General features: G+C 33.0%; 3 protein-coding genes across 9 annotated transcripts; 1 reads left to right on the top strand and 2 right to left on the bottom strand.

Annotated features, from left to right (window-relative positions):
• Positions 1 to 2074: 2074 nt before the first annotated feature.
• LOC111309120 (uncharacterized) lies at positions 2075 to 3920 on the bottom strand. The gene has a single exon (XM_022907995.2). It carries the CDS (start codon positions 3831 to 3833, stop codon positions 2529 to 2531), a length of 1305 nt encoding a protein of 434 aa, XP_022763730.2. The 5' UTR covers positions 3834 to 3920; the 3' UTR covers positions 2075 to 2528.
• A 1076-nt stretch (positions 3921 to 4996) lies between these two features.
• LOC111308369 (chlorophyll a-b binding protein CP24 10A, chloroplastic) lies at positions 4997 to 6169 on the bottom strand. Its single transcript, XM_089748497.1, has 2 exons — positions 5781 to 6169; positions 4997 to 5688 (listed from the first exon to the last, which is right to left on the bottom strand). Exons 1-2 carry the CDS (start codon positions 6005 to 6007, stop codon positions 5139 to 5141), a joined length of 777 nt encoding a protein of 258 aa, XP_089604623.1. The 5' UTR covers positions 6008 to 6169; the 3' UTR covers positions 4997 to 5138.
• Positions 6170 to 7983: 1814 nt separating this feature from the next.
• Positions 7984 to 15603, top strand: LOC111309121 (Protein phosphatase 2C family protein). Of its 7 annotated transcripts, none has more exons than XM_089748498.1 (11): positions 7984 to 8295; positions 8536 to 9830; positions 10613 to 10743; positions 11195 to 11261; positions 11607 to 11694; positions 11936 to 12105; positions 12883 to 13026; positions 13280 to 13507; positions 13819 to 13994; positions 14691 to 14768; positions 14992 to 15129. In XM_089748498.1, the coding sequence occupies exons 1-10, from the start codon at positions 7992 to 7994 to the stop codon at positions 14743 to 14745; spliced, it is 2658 nt and encodes an 885-aa protein (XP_089604624.1). In that variant the 5' UTR covers positions 7984 to 7991; the 3' UTR covers positions 14746 to 14768; positions 14992 to 15129. The 7 variants fall into 7 exon arrangements, with proteins under 7 accessions (XP_089604624.1, XP_089604627.1, XP_089604635.1 ...); XM_022907997.2 differs by having other exon boundaries at positions 7985 to 8295; positions 13280 to 13408; positions 14992 to 15413; XM_089748512.1 differs by having other exon boundaries at positions 8159 to 8295; positions 8552 to 9830.
• Positions 15604 to 20717: the final 5114 nt, after the last annotated feature.

Raw genomic sequence — 20717 nt, forward strand, 5'->3', positions numbered from 1 at the left:
GCATACGTGCTATGGTGTGTGTGTGTGTGTGTGTGTGTGTGAAGGGACTGGTGTCCAACCAAAATTTCTATTTCTCAATGGATGGCCATTCTCAAGAATGGCCTCATTATACCACGCTATGATAAAGCTTTCTGTTTCTGTTACTGCAAAGCGACATAGCCAGTTTGAACTTTTTAAGTATGCCACAATTCCATCCATCTTCCCACCCATCCTCCATAATATAAAAAATCAACAAACCCCTTAAAAATACAAAATCATTTAACAAGAAAATTATTTTTAAATTTATAACAGCTTCTTCCTATTTTCTGATAACACTATGCAAACAATATACATATATGTAAAGAATTCCAATGCATTAGCAGCAACTTAAATTAGTTGTATGAGTCCTTTTATTCACATGTTTCCTATTTGCTTTTTGTATTTTTAATACAAAGTTAAAAAGCAAAAAAAAAAAAAAAAAAAAAAAACAAGGGACAAGTAACAAAAAGTAAAAGCACCAATCAGAGCCCAAACTTTTAGTCTTTTATAGCATCATAATCATCACATACATAGAAAGACAAATATGCAGCAATCCAAGTAGAGCTCGTGGATGTACATGGGCATACACACATCCAAAGATGTAAAAAGGTGGGCTTGGTCTAACAGGTAAAGCTTTAGGTAAAGATCCCAGAGAAATAAAAAGCTGTTCTTGATTGGGAAAATGAAAAATAACTTGGTATATCATACCACAGAAAAACGTGGGAAATGCTATAATAAGGGTAATCACAATTAAGGAGCTTATATCCAAGATATTATACTGTTTCTTCTTCACAACACCATGGCACAAGCCTATAACACTGCTTTTTATTTTTTTATTTTTATATTTTTCTAAAAAATAGGATTCCATGTATACAGTTAAACTGCACTGAATCTATATATGACTTTGCATTTCTTCTACTGTCAAAAAGAACATTCACCATTTCACTTCTCCCTGAAAATAAACAGTAATCTAGCAAAAGTGGTCCTTTCTTTAATCTCTAGGGTGTTATATTCTCGCCTACCACTCGAAGTCTTATGCTTTAATCAAAACAGCCTTTGCATGTAAAGCATTTGAAATATCTGAAAGTCTAATCTTCGCACAGAGATGGAATTCCTTTGGCCTCCAAATTCCTAAAAGGCCACTATTCTAATGTGAATTTGTTGAATTCAGGCTTTAGAAGAAGGCAGTTTAATCATCAGTATCTCTGAAGGCCTCAAAATCTTAGGCACTATTTTTGGTACCCACATCTTGATGATATTCTCAGAGAATACTTAGTTGCATGGTTCTCCTTTTCCTCTTCTTTCTTGCCATGTCATAATTTCCTACAGCCTGTATAAACTCCTTTCCAATAATCTTGAATGTTAAAGTACTAAACTGGCACATACTTTCCCATCAAATCCATCACCAAACTAAACACCCTTCAGTCCATGGACCTCATGACTTCTCAATCATTTGATTCATAATCCATACTAGTGTATGAATTCCTATCAGATAGCATATTTATATACAACATAAAGTGCTACAGAAGCAGAATTTGAATAGAACAATAGAAGAAATAATTATATGAAAGTTTCCCTATTTCATCTGACAAGTGATCCACCGAATAAGATTAATTCAAGTCATAAATTCATAATATTTGACAGTGAACCAAACAAAAAGAAAATTGAGCCATCCCTCAGTCATATGATAGTAATAAAAGTGATAATGTCAGCAAGATATTATGGTGTAGACCTCAATAATTAGTGTTCATAAAATGATCCTTAATGCATACTAGGCTTTAGATTTCTATAAGGTAACATAATCATAAACAAACCAAGAAAAATATGTTTCAGAAAGTTACCCCATAGCACAACATATTTAGCAATACCGCAATAGTGTTATGCTAAAGAAGAAATATAACTCTCTAGTTATTGCAGCAATGTAAATATAAGGAACTTGGAAGAGAATAAGCTTAACAATGGTGGCCTACTCAGAACTAAAATTCAACAGGCGCAGAGTCTCTTAACAAGCAGTAACGTATATAGTGCTCAAAACACCAATCATAAGCTATAATGATGAAAAAAAGAGTATGCCTCAGTTAAAGATAAGAGACTCGTAATATATCATTCCTAGCAAAAATTACAAGACAACTTTACAAGAAAACCAAAAGCTTAACACACCCAAGCATTTGGCTCAATGGTTGCTGCATGAGCAGGTTCCAAGCCCCCTTCCCCAAATCAATAAAACAATCGCCTGATAGTACAGCTAGAAGTAAATCCTCAATTGAAACCGATTCGAAATAAAAACACAAATCTTTTAAGCAATCAGAAAGCCATAAGCATCGAGACCTTACATATGCTACAACTCACTAAACATAAATAAAGAAAAAGGCATAATCAAAACAATTCTAAGGAAAATAAATAAACTAATAGTAGTAAAATTGATTATCCACGTAGTATAACTTATCCTACACAAAGATACCTGAGCTCAACTATACACATCCATTACCTGCAGAAGCAAAACCTTGAAATCACTTGGAAACCAAAAGGATTTCTGGCTTCTTAGCCTTGCTAGGTGTGTTAGTATTCGAAGACCCGTTTGCCGCAGCCGTAGCAGCTGCCTTTGCTGCTGCTCTTGCGCTCTTATCAAGCCTAATCAGACTCTGCAACGCCAAGATCGCTTGTGGCGCCAAATCATGAGACGCCCTCGCGTATAGACACCTAATCGCAACCGAGGCAGCGTCCTTTACATCTTGCGAATTCGAAGGACCAAACAAACAATGCCCTAAAATTGTAACCACCGGCCTCAAGAGCTCCCAAGGTAGCGGGATCCTGACTCCCTTTTTTTCCAAATTCTCAGCATCTTCTATATTAATCCCCAAATTGTCCATCTCCACCACCACATCCTTAATCACGTCATCTTCCACGTCCACGTCCACGTCATCATCGTCGCGGTTTTCCGTTCCGTTAATAAACCTCGAACCCTCCTCAAAAAAGAGGTCATGTCCGTTACTGTTTCCGTGGTGATCGTGATCATCCCCGTAAAATTTTGTCCTGCAAGGACAATCTTGCCCCGCCCAAGCGGCGGCGAATTTGCAAAATTCCAGCTTAGACCAAGCCGGCATTTGAGAAACTTGTTTGTAATAGCAATCAAGCGCGGTTCCAACGATGACGGCTCGCTTAGTTGACTTAACGGCTAAATGTGGCTCGAGCGGCGGTGATAAAACGCCGACGGATTGTCTAGATCTGTCATGAACGGGCTTGTTACGAGGAGTGTGGTACAGAGAGGGCTGAGAGAGGTCAGGAATTTGGACGAGGATAGGTTTTCCGGAACGGGACTTGGCTTCGGAAGAGTAAACGGCCAGGAGAACAGCTTCAAAGCCGGCGAGGGAAGGCAGCGAAGAGGAATCCGAGGAGTGGATACGGGAAAGGTAGATGCCGGAGAGGAGAGGAAGGAAAGAAAGGACGAGGAGGCGGAGATGAGCATCAGAGGACTGGAAAGTTTCGTAGAGCCATTGGCATAGAGGGTCAGAGCCAGAGCCAGAGGAAGGAGAGGAAAGGGCAGAGGAAATTAACGTGTAAGCGGCGGGTGAGGACAGGAGAGAAAGAGCGGGGCGGTCGGAATCGGCTAAGGAGGAAAGTGTGATTCCATCGGATGGGAGGAGATAGGAGAGAGAAAGGATGCGGGAACGTTGTTTGGAGACGGATTCCCACCAGGAGTGCATGGGATCGTTGTCGGTGGTGGTGTAGGGAAGAGGGTGGTGGGCAGCAGAGGATGAGGTGGAGGAGGAGGAGGAGGAGGGGGATTTTGTGGAAGGGTTCTTGGGGAAGTCCATGGCGGAGTTGGAGGAGATGTGACTAGAGTGGGATTTTGCGGCGCGTATCTAGATTTGGGGATTTGGGAACCCGGCAACATCGGGTCTGGGCTGGGCTTGGCTGCCTACAGGGACTCGTTTAAAATGATAATTCCCTCTTTACTTAGGCACTATTTAAAAAAAATTTAATGAAAATTTTATATTGACTTAATCTTATTAGAATTTATGTGTACATCTTATTAAAGATATAATAAATTTAATTATATTGTATCAAAAATATAATAAAATTAAAAAAGTTACTAAAGCTTTGTCAATTGGAAATAATTTTTTGTAGTGAACATTTGTTATGTAACATAATAGAATATTAAGTTTTTAATTTTAATTTATAAAAAAAACTCTTAATTATAACAATATAAATTCAACATATAAAAATTTTGCATAAACGGCATTGTAATATTAACAATATGTGCATACTTTTTTTTTTTTTTTTATAAAACTTAAGCCAATATATGGAAAAGGTGCAATTTGATGATGAGTACTAACGTGCCAGATTGCCACCTACTAAGATAATCCTAATAATTTAGGTATACGCTTGAATCATAAATTATAGTGCCAACTACTTGTACAAACAAATCAATAACAACATGAAGAATAATTAAGGCATGCACTGTTCATCATTATCCACTGTTCGTCCTTCAATTTATAACCTTGTTTTTCATGTTAACACAATTTTTAAAGACAAAGTTCCAAAGTAAATGATGCTCTTAGAGCTTGTTTCTTATATAATTAAGATAAGTAGGCTTGATGAGGATAAATCATTTACGTTGGAGCTTAATTAACTCGACTTAGTTTTTTTTTTTTTTCTTCTTTAATGCTACGCATACTAATCTTTTTGTTTATATAAAATATTACAGTACGAGAGTTAATAAGAGATTTGTCATTTTGAGGAGAGTTAATCATCCTTTTTTTCCATGAATATTACCAGATGGTTCCTGAATCCTGCTGATGCTTTAGTTCGCACTGTCGGCTTTATTATTTGAGAAATTCCATGAAATGAATGGAGAATTTGGAACTCGCGGCTCCAGCAACCATTGACAACAGATACTGCATCAGTAGAATCTGTGTATAATCAATGAGATCAGAGGTTGCTCAGAATTACTAATTAGTAGTATGTGTCAGCAAACTCAATCCAGAAGAAAGAATTTTGAACTATTATTGGGGGGAACTCATCAGCAAAACGAACAATAAAATTTCCAGTTTTCTTGCGAGACTTTCCTTCCACCAGAACATAACTCGATTATCTACGTTAACATATCATTCATTGCTTTACAACCCAAGAGCACCGAGGGGTGTCTTCCCTTGGCCAGCCTCGAAGTAGAAAATCAACATGGCCAACATGGCAATTCTAGCATGCTTAATCTCAGCAAGCTTGAGTCTCTCAAGCTTGTCGTAATCAGGAACGTAAACACCATTCTGGATGGTTCCCGCAAGGCCTAATGGGTCAAAGAACTTGCCTCCTGGGTAGCCTTGCTCCCCTGTGGCGTTGGCGAAGTTCTCAGCGGTCTTGGACCATGGAGTGGCCCATTCTACCGATTGAGATTGTGGGTTGAAGAAGTCTACCCAGCGCTTGCTTTCGACCCAACCCATAAGGAGGAGCTGGGTGCCCAGGAGTGAGCCGAAGGAGAATGGGGCTATTGTACCTGGGTCTGCTCCGGCCTCGAACCATGGAATGCCACTCCAGGCCTGGCCTACGAAGATGCCGACAACAGCGGCCATGGCCCAGCGACCGTGGATCAGCTCAGCTTCTCTGTACCATTTAAGGAATGCTGGATCCTTGCCTAGACCTAGTGGGTCGAATCCATAGTCTCCAGGAAGCCTGCAGTTTAAAACGGAGAAAATGAAAATTAGCGGCGAAGTACAATTACTGAAACATGGAAAAAAGAAGGTTAAGGAAGAGGGAACACATACGATCCATCGAGCCACTCAGGGTCAATGAAGTTGCCACCACCTCTAACACCAGGGATCCAAGACTTTTTAGGTGCAGCAGCAGCTACAACAACCAACTTCCTACTTCCAGCAACAGGGGTTGCCACTCTAGTTCCAATGCTAGCACCCAACAGGGCCTGACTCCTCTTTCCTCCACACAGAAATGAAGACCCCAAGCCATTTAGTACAGCCCCGGATGTTGCAGCCATTCTTCTTTGTTTCTCTAAGTTCTAACTCTCTCTCTCTTCGCTCGAACTATATGACGGTATGGCGCTCGAGCCTTTGGTAGAAATGGACAGTTGATCTTTTTTTGATGAGTATGTGAGTTGTGAGAGAATCAAACGAAGGATTTGTAGAGAGTCATGTGGGATAATGAAATCTAGAGAGGATATCTATGTAAATAAGGACGATAGATTTCGGACCAATGGGGAGTTAAGGTCCATCCACATCTCCGCGTTGCTCCCAACCACGTGTACCTTTTCTTTGCCTCATTTTTTGGTCCTTTGGTTCGGTACAGCCAACAATATCAAATGATCCACGGATGTGTTTCTTCATTGTAACATAGGAGTTCTGTTGTGATATAAGCTTTTAATTCAATCACATTAATAAAAATAAAATTAAATAATAAATTAAATATATAAAATATAATAATTTAATATAATTCGATCCAATCAATTTATATCTATAAATAAAAAATAAAATTTATTAATTATAAAAAATTATAAATATACATCAAATCATTAATTTTATTTAACAATCAATACTCATAAAATACTTTTAATCTCTTTTAATCCTAAGAAGTATTTTTAACTTAAACAAATACAAACTCTTGTGTACCCTTTTAACATAATCAAATACATATTCATATGTTTCTATGCATCATATTTATGTAGATCTTTTCAGTCTTCTCTAGTTCACTCACAAACAAACATATACACATATAAGACGTAGAGCCTCAATATTCCTATAAGATATCTATCTTACAAAATCTTATAACTCTCTTACATTTTTTTTCATACCTAATCCTGTAAAGACTTCACATATTTATAACCATACAAATTTATCCATTAATAATCAATTTCCTCTTAAAATTCTTTTCTTATAAGTTAAATTTATCTATTAAAAATATTTTTTTTTAATTTTTTTCTTATAAATTAAATTTACATATTAAAAATTATTTTTCTCTTAAAATTCTTATTTCACAAATCTTCTTATCCACAAATAATATCTGATAAATATCAAATAAATCTCTAATAAATTTCAAATAAATTTTTTATAAGATTCGAATCATTATTCTCAACAACCTCTTGTACCGTTCAATTAGCGATTCAACTATAATTCAACATCCGCTTTTCGTTATCTTTTCTTGGTTGTTTTGAATTCAAGAAGTCTTTGGTCTTCTGGTTCCTTGTCATATTTTAAACGCAACTTGACTGTTTGTTTAATCCTACAATTCTCTAAATTATCTTTCTCATAGGCTGGTTTTTCTCGAAGTGTCGATGCCACTTCAAGTCTCCAACAACGAATGTATGGATGAGTGGCAAGTGAATCTCCAAGTGAAAACTGTGGAAGAAATTAAAGAACATGGTGGATTTTATTTACTTAGGGAATCGAATGTGTGTTGATTGATTGCCAGTCAAAACAATTTTCCTGTTCAAAGGTGCCAAACCAAACCACCGACTCTAATTCAATTTTAACTCCAGGATCCTCCCCTTTGTCTCATCAAAGCAATTAGCAGCTATTGAAAATATATCTATCTACTCCCCTGAATCACCTAAATCTCAATGGAGAGCCCCATCTCACCGCTAGCATTTGTGATGCTCATGCTCCAGATTTCATTCTTCTGATTTTTCTTCGCTTGATGATTCATTTATAAAACAAAAGAAAAATTACAGTCTCATAAAATAATGTTTTAATTTGATTTTAAGGATTAATATTTTTCAAATTGTTTTTATTTTATTTTACATATATTACTAATCCAAATATTTTAAAAAATTTTAATAAAATATCAATAATCAATATTAATAATAATAATAATAAAAAAAAAAACTATGGCGGGAGAGTATTTAATGCTTAGATTTTTTCCACTACAATTTTCTTCTTTTGACACGTGTCAAAATGTAGAATTGAACCTTCTATGGTCACCCGATCCCAGCCTATAATTTCCTTATCCATATTAAGCCACCAATACGAATGAATTCCTTGAAAAACGAGCATGGCCACGCTCTCCCTCTTCTTTCCCCAACCACCAATTCCGTCCTCATAAACTTTAGTATGGCTGCTCATCTCTTCTTCTTCGCCTCTCTTGAAGCTCGCTCCTTTATCTTCCCCTGCTGCAACCAATCGCTCTTCTGCCGCTTCCCCTTCCCTCCATTACCTTTACACACGCTTCGACTCTCTGCTGTCAACCCCAAATTCAGTCCCCAGTTCGTCTCCAAATCCTCATTTTCCAATTCGGATTCCGTTTCTGGTGATTTAGATATCCTTTCCACAACCGGTACGCCCTTAAAAAGCTCTGATTCCTTCTGTTTGGTTACTTTCGAATGATCGAATCCACTGTTTTTTCTATCAACTCTGATGAAGAATAACATAATCCACGAATAGAATGCATAACTCTGCTTTTTTTGTTGTTTGAAAATTGAAAGTGCGCTTTATTTTATTAATTTCTTACTTGAATTAAATATATGGCTGTTGCTATTTTTTTTCCTTATAATTGTGAGCATTGATGAATGGGCAGAGTGTTCTGATGGCAGCATCATCTTCCGGTTTGGGGATGAGAGGGAAATGGAAATAAATAAAGCCAACCAATCTCAAGCAACCAATGAAAGTGCTAAGATTGTTGTCAAAGTTGGTGACCAAGATTTGGGCAAAGAAGACATAAGCAGTATTAATGAGGTTGATGTTTCTGATGGAGAGCCTGAAGCAGCAGAGCCTGTCAGCAAGAAAGTTGGCCATAGTTTGAAAGTTAAATCTCAACCTAAGAGAAAATCTAGACGTAATACAACCAAACTAGTTGACGTTGTTGGAGAGAAAGTTGCCTCTGTTATTATAGGTAATGACACAGAGCTTGAAAAAAAATCAGTTGATCCTTCTAAGAATATACATCCTAAAGACGGTTATGTTGAGCTTGATAATGTTGTTAAAGTACAACATGATAATGCCCCCGAGGGAAATGTTGAGAGTATTCGTAAAACCGAGGGTACTACTAATTTGAATATGGTGTTAAAAGAGGATATAGTTCCTGATTTAAAAAGGGTTTCTCCTCCATTGGCAGCTTCTGCTGTTGAAAGTGAAATTCTTACTCAATTAGCTTCTTCAGAGTCAGGTTCCAAAATTGAAGTGCCCCACGGTGTTAAGTTGCAGGAAGAAAATAGTGATTCTTCTGAGGGACATTGTGAGAATTTTGGTAAAATTCAAGGTAATGCATTGAATATGGTGTTAAAGATGAATTTAGCTCCTGAAATAGAGAAGGTTTCTCCTCCATTGGCAGCTTCTGCTGTTGAAAGTGAAACTACTACTGAATTAGCTTCTTTAGAGTCTGGTTTTGAAAGTGACGTGCCCCACGGTGTTAAATCCCAGGAAGACAATAGTGGTGCTTCTGATGGAAATGGTAAGAGTGTTGATAAAATTGAGGATGCTACTTTGAATATGGAGTCTAAGATGGATTTAGCAGTAGAAGAGGTTCGTGCTCAAGTGGCAGCTTCTGAAAGAGAAATCACAACTCAATCTACTTCTTTAGGGGCCTGCTCCAATATTGAAGTGCCTCATAGTCTTAAGTTCCAGGAAAGAGGCAAGGATAATGCTGGTAAAGAAGTTGCTCATCTATCTATGCCTTCCAAAGAACATAGCGAGGAACTTAGCATAAATGCATCAAAAATGTTAGTGATAATTGAGGATGCCAGTGTCGGTGATGTTAGTGAAGTTAAGCTGAACTCCACTTTATCTGAGGTTGAGTCAACTCTCAATGAGGCAACAGTCCACAAGACAGTGGATGAATCTGTTGATAATGACTTATTGAAGAGCTCAAAATTGGTTAGTTCTCTGTTTTTGTTTATTTGAGCAGTTACCACATGTTCCTTTGGGGTATTTATATTCGAGTATAGACATCCTAATCAACATTGTAGTAAATGTAATACTACAAATAATGAAAAAATTAATGATAAGATATCTAATGGTTTTCCCTCATATTGTGATTTAAATAATTTTACATAGAAAGTAATCTTCAACAATTATCCTTATTGCCTTTAGATGCCATCCAAGTTTTTAAGACTTACGGCCTAAGTAATGTCAAGTAAGAATTCTGTTTCTCTGCAACTAACCCAAGGTTAACAAAGACAAATATTGATAACCTTGTAGCATTAATCTAAATATTCTGGCTGTTTAGATGCTATAGACGTGCCTGCAAAGCTATAGAAATGGATTGTAAATTAGGATTTGACCATCTAAAGATGAATTACAATCTAAGGCTTTAGGCATGTTTTGGGTTTAATTTTCTGGCTATATGTCTTTTAAGTTGTGGAATTCTCATGAGCAGGACAAGTTCTTGGTAATATATTTTCTATTCTTCAGAGTTTTAAATTTTATTAAGTCGCAGAAACCTAGAACCAGCTTAAAGAATATTGATGTGGATTAAATATGGTTCCTTTCTCCTAATTGTCAAGTGCTGCCTGCCAATGCATGTCAGCAGCTATTGTCTGTGTCATACTTTATTTTGAAGCCAAATGCATTATCAATGCGAAAAACTCATTATAGGATCTAAATGTATGTCTCAAATTAAAGGACCTGAAGTTCTTTTGTATATGTGTTGTTTGTAGTCAGATGAGGGTGTGCCTTTCTCATATTTCAAAGAAGAGATAACTGAGGTTGATGCACAAAGTGGTAATAAAGTCAGAGCACCAATGCTTAAAGGTGTAGAGTTACAGTCAGGTGGTACAACTTTGGAAAGGTACACTGCTCTATTGCTTAATGAATATTCACACATGAGCAACAAGTTTATCCATCTCCCTTATGTTACCATACTTTGTGCAAAGAGGTTTCTGTCTATTGTAATTCTTATTCACAAAATTTTATGCGAAAGGTCAAACAGCTGGTTGAAAAGTTTTCTCCTCTTGTCTGTTCCATTGGTGTTGTCCTCATTTTGATTTTGCTTAAAATACTTGATTGATGTTTCACGTTCTTTTGGAAAATGTGAGGAAACAACAATCATTATTTCCCCTCCCCAAAAAAGGGCCTGAGGGTTTTGGGTAGGATGGGGGAGGGACTGCCAAACTACTAAACTTTGTATAGAAGTTACTAACATGCCAGACCAAAGATGATAACCAGGGCTAGCATCTGGATTACTTCTTGAGGAGTTCTCTTCCATCCTCATGTTTGTTTATATAAATGTGTGCAAACAGGGAGGAAGTCTCAACAGCAGGATTTTTCTTATATTCTGGTGCCGCTCTATTGCCAAATCCCAAAAAGGTACTTTACGATGACCATAAATTTACTTTCTGTGTTAATTGTTTTAATTTTCCAGAAAAGTTGTATTTTCTGTAATATTTTGGGAATTGTTCCCAAATTAGACAATGCAAAATAAAAATTCTCTGTTACTTAAATTTACAATCAGGTTTTGTCTAGTTTGACATTTTAATATTATTGATAAAATCTCTACCATGTTAGTGAGAGTAACTTTCTTAACTTTGAATGTAACAATGTTTCCTTTGAAAAATTGAATTCTGAAAGCCGTTGGTAGCCTGAACACTTTGATGCATGTTTGATTTGAGTTTGAAAATACTGTGTGAGTAATTCAAAAAGTAATAATTCCAGGCCTTCGCAGGTGGAGAGAATGCTTATTTTATTGCTTGCCAGAAGTGGCTCGGTGTTGCTGATGGAGTTGGTCATTGGTCACTTGAAGGTATTATTCATTTTAGTTTTCGCCTTTCTTTGTTTTCACTATGACTAATTCTTTGAATGGCATGAGTTTATGTTGCTTTTTTGTCCTTGCATTTGCAAACTAGGAAAGAATTGCTTGGATATATAAAATTTATATTAAATATATGTTGAATCTCAGTCAGCATACTGAAACACGGAATAAGTGTCATCCTAGGTTTTGCAATGTCTAAACTGAATTATTTGTTTGCTATCTTGTTCTTCAGGGATTAGTGTTGGACTATATGCAAAAGAACTTATGGAAAACTGTGAAAAAATTGTGTCTGATAGAAATGGAGTTCCAATAACTGACCCAGAAGAGATCCTTAATAAAGCTGCTGCGAATACTCAATCTTATGGTTCATCTACGGTTTTGGTTGCTTACTTTGATGATCAGGTATGTTGTCATTTATGATTCAACTTGACATGCGTTTATTATGTACAAATTGCAAAAAGATGCTTATATTAGTCATTATATCATAGAATCTTTCTCCCCTCCCCCCCTTTCTAACTCGCTCAGTTATTAAATGAAAACTTACAACCCAACCCTAATCACCCAGGCTTACGGACCAACCAACATGACAACCAAATTCTATCAAAATCTAGGATTTATTAATGAGCCTTGAGTCAAGAAACTTAACAAACCTAATTAACTTCACTAGAGGCATGGTAACTTAATCAATATAGAAATAGACTCATTATTAAATATAATTGATTGCTGAAGATCTTGAATAAGCCCTGCAATTTTCTGTAAATTTTCTTTTCTCTGAACTTTTTGTTGTCTGCACGAAGTGCAAGGTTAACCAGTTAATGAACATTTGAATTCTTATTGAGAATCTTATTTGCATGCATGATGATTTCTCCATCAGATTGCTTTCAGGACTTAAGAATATTAATAATAATCTACAAAAAGATTCTTCATATTCAAACGATAGGGTACACTACTGAGATTGAATCACTTAAATGTAAAAAGAGCAAACAAGTAAAAGTTCTGGTTATCAAAACATGCCTGGACTGAGGATTGATGCTGATTGTTTGGAAGTCAATCTATTTTCTGGGGACAAACAGATTACATTTTCTCAATGATTTCATAGCTTGGTTTTAATCAAGGGGCAAAAAAGAGCTCAGAATGTACTTGGTGCTCCATTTTGTCAATGACAATTTGAATCTGCAGGCTCTCCATGTGGCCAGTATTGGTGATTCAGGCTTCATGATCATCAGAAACGGCACTGTATTTAAGAGGTCTTCGCGAATGGTTTACGAGTTCAATTTTCCCGTACAGATTGAAAGAGGAGATCATCCCTCCGACTTTGTAGAGGTAGAATGCTTTGAATTCCATTTCTGATAAAAGTTACATATAATTTTCTTATAATTGCATACAAAAGAAGAAAAGGCATTTGTAATTCTGCCGTCTTTGAAAATCTGATTTGAACAACACAACGTCTTCTTATCAAACATCTGTTGAATTTCTTTCTAGTTGCAAAGTGAAAGGTGAAAGCTCCATTCCCCTCCTCTCGAAAGGGAAAATTTTCAGGTCAAATTTTTTACAAGTGGCTGCTGATTTCTTCCAGGTTTACAGATTTGATTTGAATGAAGGTGATGTGATTATCACTGCAACTGATGGACTTTTTGATAATCTATATGAGCAAGATGTAGCTTCAGTTGTATTCAAATCATTGCAAGAGAATATGAGGCCTCAGGTGCTTATCACTGATGTTTCGTTTCCATTTCCTTTTCCCAATAGTAGTAACATGCAAAATGTAGGTGCATGGAACGACAAAATATGGTGTTATTACATGGTAACCCAACATTTCTTTCCTGGTTCTTGAACTAGATTTGAGCAGCAAATTCAAAATGATATACAATTGCAACAATGACCTTTCTTTTTTACTGTTGTCCACCCAAAATATTGCTGTATAACTTCAATTAATTAATTTGACTATTAAAATGAAATTCTGGTCTCAATCCCAAACAAGTACAGCTAAGTTTTCTAGTACAGACTATGTTTTTATCTTTTTTATGAAAATAAAAGCTGGTGTTTTAATCTTGGTAAAACTTACTTTGTTTTATGGATGCCTTTTCTTTGGTTGTAAGTGTATTTGTATTGCAGGAAATAGCAGAACTCTTGGCAACTAAAGCGCAGGAGGTTGGTCAGTTATCATCTGTTAGGAGCCCATTTGCAGATGAGGCACAGGCAGCTGGGTATGTGGGATATAGGGGAGGCAAGCTTGATGATGTGACTGTTATTGTGTCATTGGTGAAAAGGCGATTCAGCAATCATGTACAGTAAGTTTGGTCTCTTTGCTCTAGTTTAAAATTTAGCAGTATCATGTGAAAATTAACATATTTGTAACAGTCAGTTTGCCCATTTAAGATTCTATCTTGGCATTCTTGTCGTTCCTGTTATTTGAATTAATTTATCAGGAAGAGTGAAAACTATTCATTGACCCCATTCTTGTTGAATCCAGTTTTCTTGGTTCATTTTATTATTACATGTCATTGTGAGAAAGCAGTAGAAGTTATTCAGTTAAACCAAATTCAGTTTATAGCAACCTGTGGGATTGTCCACTCCATATTAGTTGACTAGGATATTTATGTAGTTTTTTTAGCAGTTTGGAGTCTCAAAAGCTTTGGTACTTCAGGGGCTTTGATAAATTATTTAAATTTGAATAATGCTTGACGTTGTGTACCTGAGGTTTACTGAAAAATAAAATGCACAGGTAGGTGCTGAAGCTCACTGAGTTGTGGTCTGAAGTAAAAGTAAAATTTCAGGCCAACAGAGACGCACCCCTTCTTCCTTTGCTTAAATAATTAAGAAAATTTTCTTTTATGGAACACTATACTGGAAATTATTTTCATGATGACATGCACTTTGTGCAGATGGATTAAACTAAAATCGTGGCAGTAGAAGTCTTCAGTATTAATTATTTTCTCTTTGAATAAATTTATAATAGACTGCTATTATCTCTGGTCTCTCCATAGCTCCATATCATCTCTGGCTATGGAAGGACGTGCAGGATCCAGTAGCTCAATTTGACCAACAACTAGCAAACTGTTTAGGTAATGAAACAGCATTTTCTGCACATGAATTGCCTCTAACCATATGTATTTTGTTACACAAGACATCCATGCATGTCGGTGTGCCATCTAATATCCATGTGGGTCTTGTGAAGTGATTGCTTCACGATTTTGCATTTTACCATGTGTAGTTGATTACTACCATTGTTAGTGATAGGTCTCCTAACATATCCTTTGTTTCTCTCTAATTGCTTTCCTGTCAAAGGAGCTAAGCCATAGATGGCCATTCCTATGGGGCGTGGACTGCTATGGATTAATGTCGTCTACTAGCCGTTTGCTGAGAATGCAATCATTGAACATTGGTTGCCCCAGCACCAAGGGGATCAGCACAACTTCTGTAACCCTGGCACCTTCGATCATTGAAATACAGGCATATGGGGACTAACTGCATCTCTGAAGACAGAAAGATATTTGCTCCAGCTGATAACAGTCTTTTTTTTTTTTTTTTAAAGAAATGTTGTTAAACCCGAAAATAGAGCTTGCTGCACTGCCAGTAACATGGAGAACAAGTTGTTTATGAGAAGTGATGTAAGATGATGCTTGGAAACTGCGTCAAATATAGAATAAGTTACTCTGTTACTTCCTACGGTTTAATCACATATGGGGATGTCCAGAATCCTTTGATGACCTTATTTGCTTAAAGAATTAATGATCATTATTTGATCATGACGTATTTCAGCTGGAAATTTTTTGTAGTATAACCAGTTGAAAATAGCAAATAATAACCCAGATTCAGGGACAAAGCTGATTTTAAGTTTATATATGTATAGCCAAATCGGGAATACAGTTAAATTTGGAATTGAGTTCAAATGCTTCATCCATCTCTCTTAAAAATTTTCTTTCATAATTCTCTTTGGGCAATGATCTCCTTTGTAAAAAGAAAGAATTGAAAACACATTTACCTTGAGCTCAAGTTTGAGCAAAATGCTCTGCATCGTGATGATGCTTTGTAGCTCCACTTAGACTACACAATTTATTTTGTATTTATTTGGAATGATTCTTATAGTGATAGATCTTGACATTTAATTTTGAGGAGCTAATTAAATTATAATTTGATTGAAAGAATATCAAAATACAAGCAAGATGCATTCAAAATTAGTATCAAGGACAATTGATAAGATTGAATCCAAAATCATTTATATCAAGATATGAATTTTTTATATTGAGTTAATCTTTTGGTGATTTTGAGATTAATTGTTGAGGAAATTAAAAATTAATTTGACTACTTTTAAATTTACATAGTTATGATTTAAACACTTGTGACTAATTTATGGATTTTAAGAGTTTATAATAAATAATGATTGATAAATACAGTAAATAGACAAATAACAATTGAATTTTAACTTCTATTAAATTATAAGACATAAAATTAGATTATGGGATCACAAATAATAAATTTAACAATTTTAGATTGAGTTCCAATTAAATCTATTTAATATTTATAAGGATTTCTAAAATTTTGGGGCGTGAAATATAATCCGTTTATTTAATTAATAAATTTTAAATAATATTTATTATTATTTATTAAGTATAATAAATAAATATAAATAAATAAAATTTAAATATATTCACAATTTATTTATAGAACTTTCTCTAACAAATTGTTTATGCACTATCAAATAAGAAGTTTTAAATTTTAATAATTGTATTCTAAAAGTTAGAAGCTTTGGGAAGCTGTGTTTTTTTTTTTTCTCCATTATCGTTGGTTGGAACAATAGTATTGCTCATAAATAAACAAGAATTTGATGTGAACAAAAGCACTACCCCACCACCAAACAAAGCCTAATTTGGTGGATGAATGGGGGAATTCATAGATGATGTTCCCAGCAAAATTATGACAACGCTGGAAGGGAATCATCGACGAAATTCCAAATTTAACTGGGTTTGAAGACCACTTCTAGGATTTGTTTGACTAAAATGATAATATCCCATCATTACCTGATATAAATTGCTGCACTCTTTGTAACTGAAATTTTGTTTTTTTAGATTTTTTTTTAAAGGTGTGAAAAATTTTTAAAAATCAAAAATTGATTCGAAATTATAAATTTTGATTTTGTCCAAATTAATTTTTTTATTCTATTCATATCACTAATTACGTACATTATTGAAAAAAAATAAATTTAAATTCTTTTAAACTCGTAATTTTTAAGTGTTAATTTTAATAATATATCAATTAATTTAAAAGATAGTTGATAGTTTAGATATATTAAGTTTAAATCAAATTTAAGATAGAAATGTAAAAAATTAAAAGAAATCAAACTAAATTATATATTTTTGTTAATTTTTATAAAATAAAAATAATTATTTTATATTTAAATATATTTAAAATCTTATTAAAATAATATATAAAGAATAAAAAATTAAATTTTAAAAATTGATAATTGAACCAAACTAAATTAGTAAATATTGATTTGAATCAAATTTATTACATGAAAAAATTAATTCGAATTCAAATCAAATTTTAAAAATTTATAATATTATTCATTATCCAAAAAATTTAAATCAAATTCGATTTAATGTAAACCATTATCAGCAAACATCTTCAGGGAATCGGTTCCCATTGCTTTAAAACAAGTCCAATGAATGGAGATTAATATTGGTGTGGGTCCCCTTCAAGCATGCCCTGCAAGCATCTGGAATCATACCTTCCGGTTGGCATGCAGGCCTAATGCCACAGCCCACTGGCCGAAAGGCGAAAAGGAAAGGGGAAGGTCTGTTTCATCATATTTTGCAACAAGAAAAAGCATATTTCATCGCCAAAAGTGGAAGAGAATCTGTGGAGAAATGGTATAAAGCTTATTGATTTTCGTGTTTTATTTTCATTCCATTTGTGTGAGTAGATTCAAGTTTTCATGTGTTTCTAATAGTTTTGTGGAAGAAGGATTGATAAAATTTTGACAATGGTCACTGAATTTTAACTAAAATTTCATTTGGATAACCAAACTTTAATTTATTTCAATTAAGCCATTAAACTTTGTATATTATACCAAATTCAGTCATCCTAATAGATTTTATCTAAAAGATTGATAACAGAATGACATGATTAAAACGTAAGCTGTCATACAAATTACCACACCAACATGTTTTAGAAAAAAAAAAAAAAAAAACGAACATGGGAGCCCCATTATCAAATTATGGGATCACAACAGAAAAAGGGTATGAAATTTTGAAATACTTAATGTAAAAAATCAACATGGCAAGTTAGTGTAATGATGTATGGCAAGGCAAAGGCACAGCTCATTGGGTTTCCACTAAAACTTTTGAAACACCATGCCAAAACTTTTGGAAATTGGAGCAACATGGTTTAGTTACATGCAAATGTCTATGGACCCCATTATATAAATTAAGCAAATCATTCCATGGAAATTAAACAATGGTAGTTGATTTGATTCGATTTATGTTTTTCACAATCAATTTTTATTTCTTGTATTTAAAAAAATAATTTTTATTGATGAAAAAATTTTGAGTTCGAATCTTATTAATGATTATTTGTTGAAATTATCTCGAATACATGACTTGTAACATTTATTTTAAATTATCAAATATAATACATTTTATTATAATTTAAGAGATTGAATAATCTATTTATCTCTAATTTTTTTACCCAAAAAAAAAAGAAAGATAACAGTCCGACAGCTGGGATTTAGAGCTTCAGTTTCGGCATCAATTTGCTACCGTGACTTGGTATGTTGAACTTAGAAACGACAAAGAAAGCCCATTCATCAGCAATCCACTTAAAGCTAAGCTTTAAATAGATAATGAAAAAAAAGGGGAAAGTAGAATTTTGTCACTCCACCAAGGGTTAATATTGAATTTTTATTATTATATTTTAATTTCGTTAAAATTTGTCATTGTAACTATTTTGTTGAAATTTTTACTGTACTTTCAATTTCATTAAATATTTTAAAAAATAATGAAACTGAAATATTAGTATTAATATTTCACGAAATAATTTTGTTAATTCAAATGGTAAATTTTATTATTGTATTTTCATTTTTGTTGATTTTGAAAAAACCAATGAAATTTGAATAATTTGCATAATATTTTAATAATGACAATGATGCATTTTCATCATTTTTTATTATTACATATAAAAAATTAATAACATTGAAAGTATAATGGTAAAATTCAATGAAATTATAGGACAATAGCAAAATTTAATATTAACCTATAATAGAATGATAAAATTCACCTTTATTAAAAATTTTATCCTCAAACTTTTTTTTTTTCATGGATGTGTCCTTAACATAGGTAATATTATTTTATTTTATTTTTGCTTGATAAATGTAATTGATAAATATAATAACAAATTTTTTGTTTTTATTTTTTTATTAAATTATTAGTCAAACAAACAAATTAATTAAACTGAACTATATATAATTAAATAAATTTAAACATAAACTTTGATCAAATTTGCATACACTATGATTTGAATATGAAACGTTAAGATTTCAAAATTTTCTCTTTATCAAATTACATTTAGTTTGTTTGAAAATTTCATTAAAAGAAAAATGTTAGTAATGGCCAAATGTTCTCTCCTTTAACCTTTTACTACCGTTTTGTACAAAATCCTAGGTTAGGTGAAAGAAACCAAAAAGTAAATGAAAAACGTTGAAGAAAATTATGTATTTTTTAATATACATTTGAAAAACAATAAATTTTTAAGAGTATTTATTCAATCAATTTGATTAATTTTGAATTAAATTACTTAAAATTAAATTAATCAAATTATATTATTTTATTTTTATTAATCGAACTATATTTTTTAATTTAAAAAATTAACTTATCATAATTAATTCGATCAGTTTGATTAATTTTTTGGTTAACTAAATAATAAAATATATTAAGTTAAATTATATTTTTAATTTCTTATATTTAAAACAAACTAAATAATATCATCTAACAAAAATATTTAAATATCAAAATATTAAATTAAAAACTTTAATAACTTGAATTTAAATAAATAATTTTATATATAGATTTTATTATATTTTAGTTAATTTGATTTTCAAATTAAATTAATTAGAAATCAAAATTATTTTAAAATTATTTTTTATAATTAATTAAAATTAATTATTTACCAACCATTAATCAAATTAAATTAATTTAATCAATTAATTCGATTAAAATCAAATTTTGATCATCCTTTGTGCCCTTTTTGCCATTTCTCACTCTCATGGAAATCATAGAATTACTAACATAAATATTCAATTCAAATACACTTTTCTAGAATTCTCTGTACCCAAACAATTGCTGCATGTGATGTGAGAGTATTTTGTTCTCGTCATCTCAATTTCCTTTTTTTTTTTTTTTTTTTTTAAATTCCTTAGGCAAACAATTTTATAAATTTTATTCTTCGGAAAAACATCTCAACTAAGGCCATGTTCGTTAAGGGTGCCCAGTCTGCACTGAAAGGGTTGGGACGAAAACGACAAAGACAAACTTGACTTAAGAATTATTTTGTTCATTAAACTAAAGAGATACTAATTATGGTTTATCTATTTATATTCTATACCAATAATCAATGGGCACTAATTTTAACTATTCATATTTTTATTTTTAAAATTATCAAAAATTAAATTTTAATTACAAAAATTACAATATTTGAATTTGAATTATTAAAATTTAATTTTAATTAACAAATCATACGATTTAAATATCAAATATTTAGTTAAGCTATTTATTAACTTTCCTTGGCCTGAGTAATATTCAAGACTATTTTCTCTATTAAATTTTCTTGTAGATAAAAAATTAAAAATACTCCTTTTGTTTTATTTTTTTATCTATCTTTCTTTTTTAGAATGCTTCAAAATTATACCTTTTTTTATATTTAAAATTCTTATTTTTTATATTTTAAAATTATTTTTTATGATTTTTTATTTTTTAAACATTAAAAATTATAAAATTTTAATTTTATAAAATTTTAAAATT

Source organism: Durio zibethinus, chromosome 2, assembly GCF_047325235.1.
Source record: "Durio zibethinus cultivar Kanyao isolate XHJ-2024 chromosome 2, ASM4732523v1, whole genome shotgun sequence".
In the NCBI taxonomy this organism is placed as follows: domain Eukaryota; kingdom Viridiplantae; phylum Streptophyta; class Magnoliopsida; order Malvales; family Malvaceae; genus Durio; species Durio zibethinus.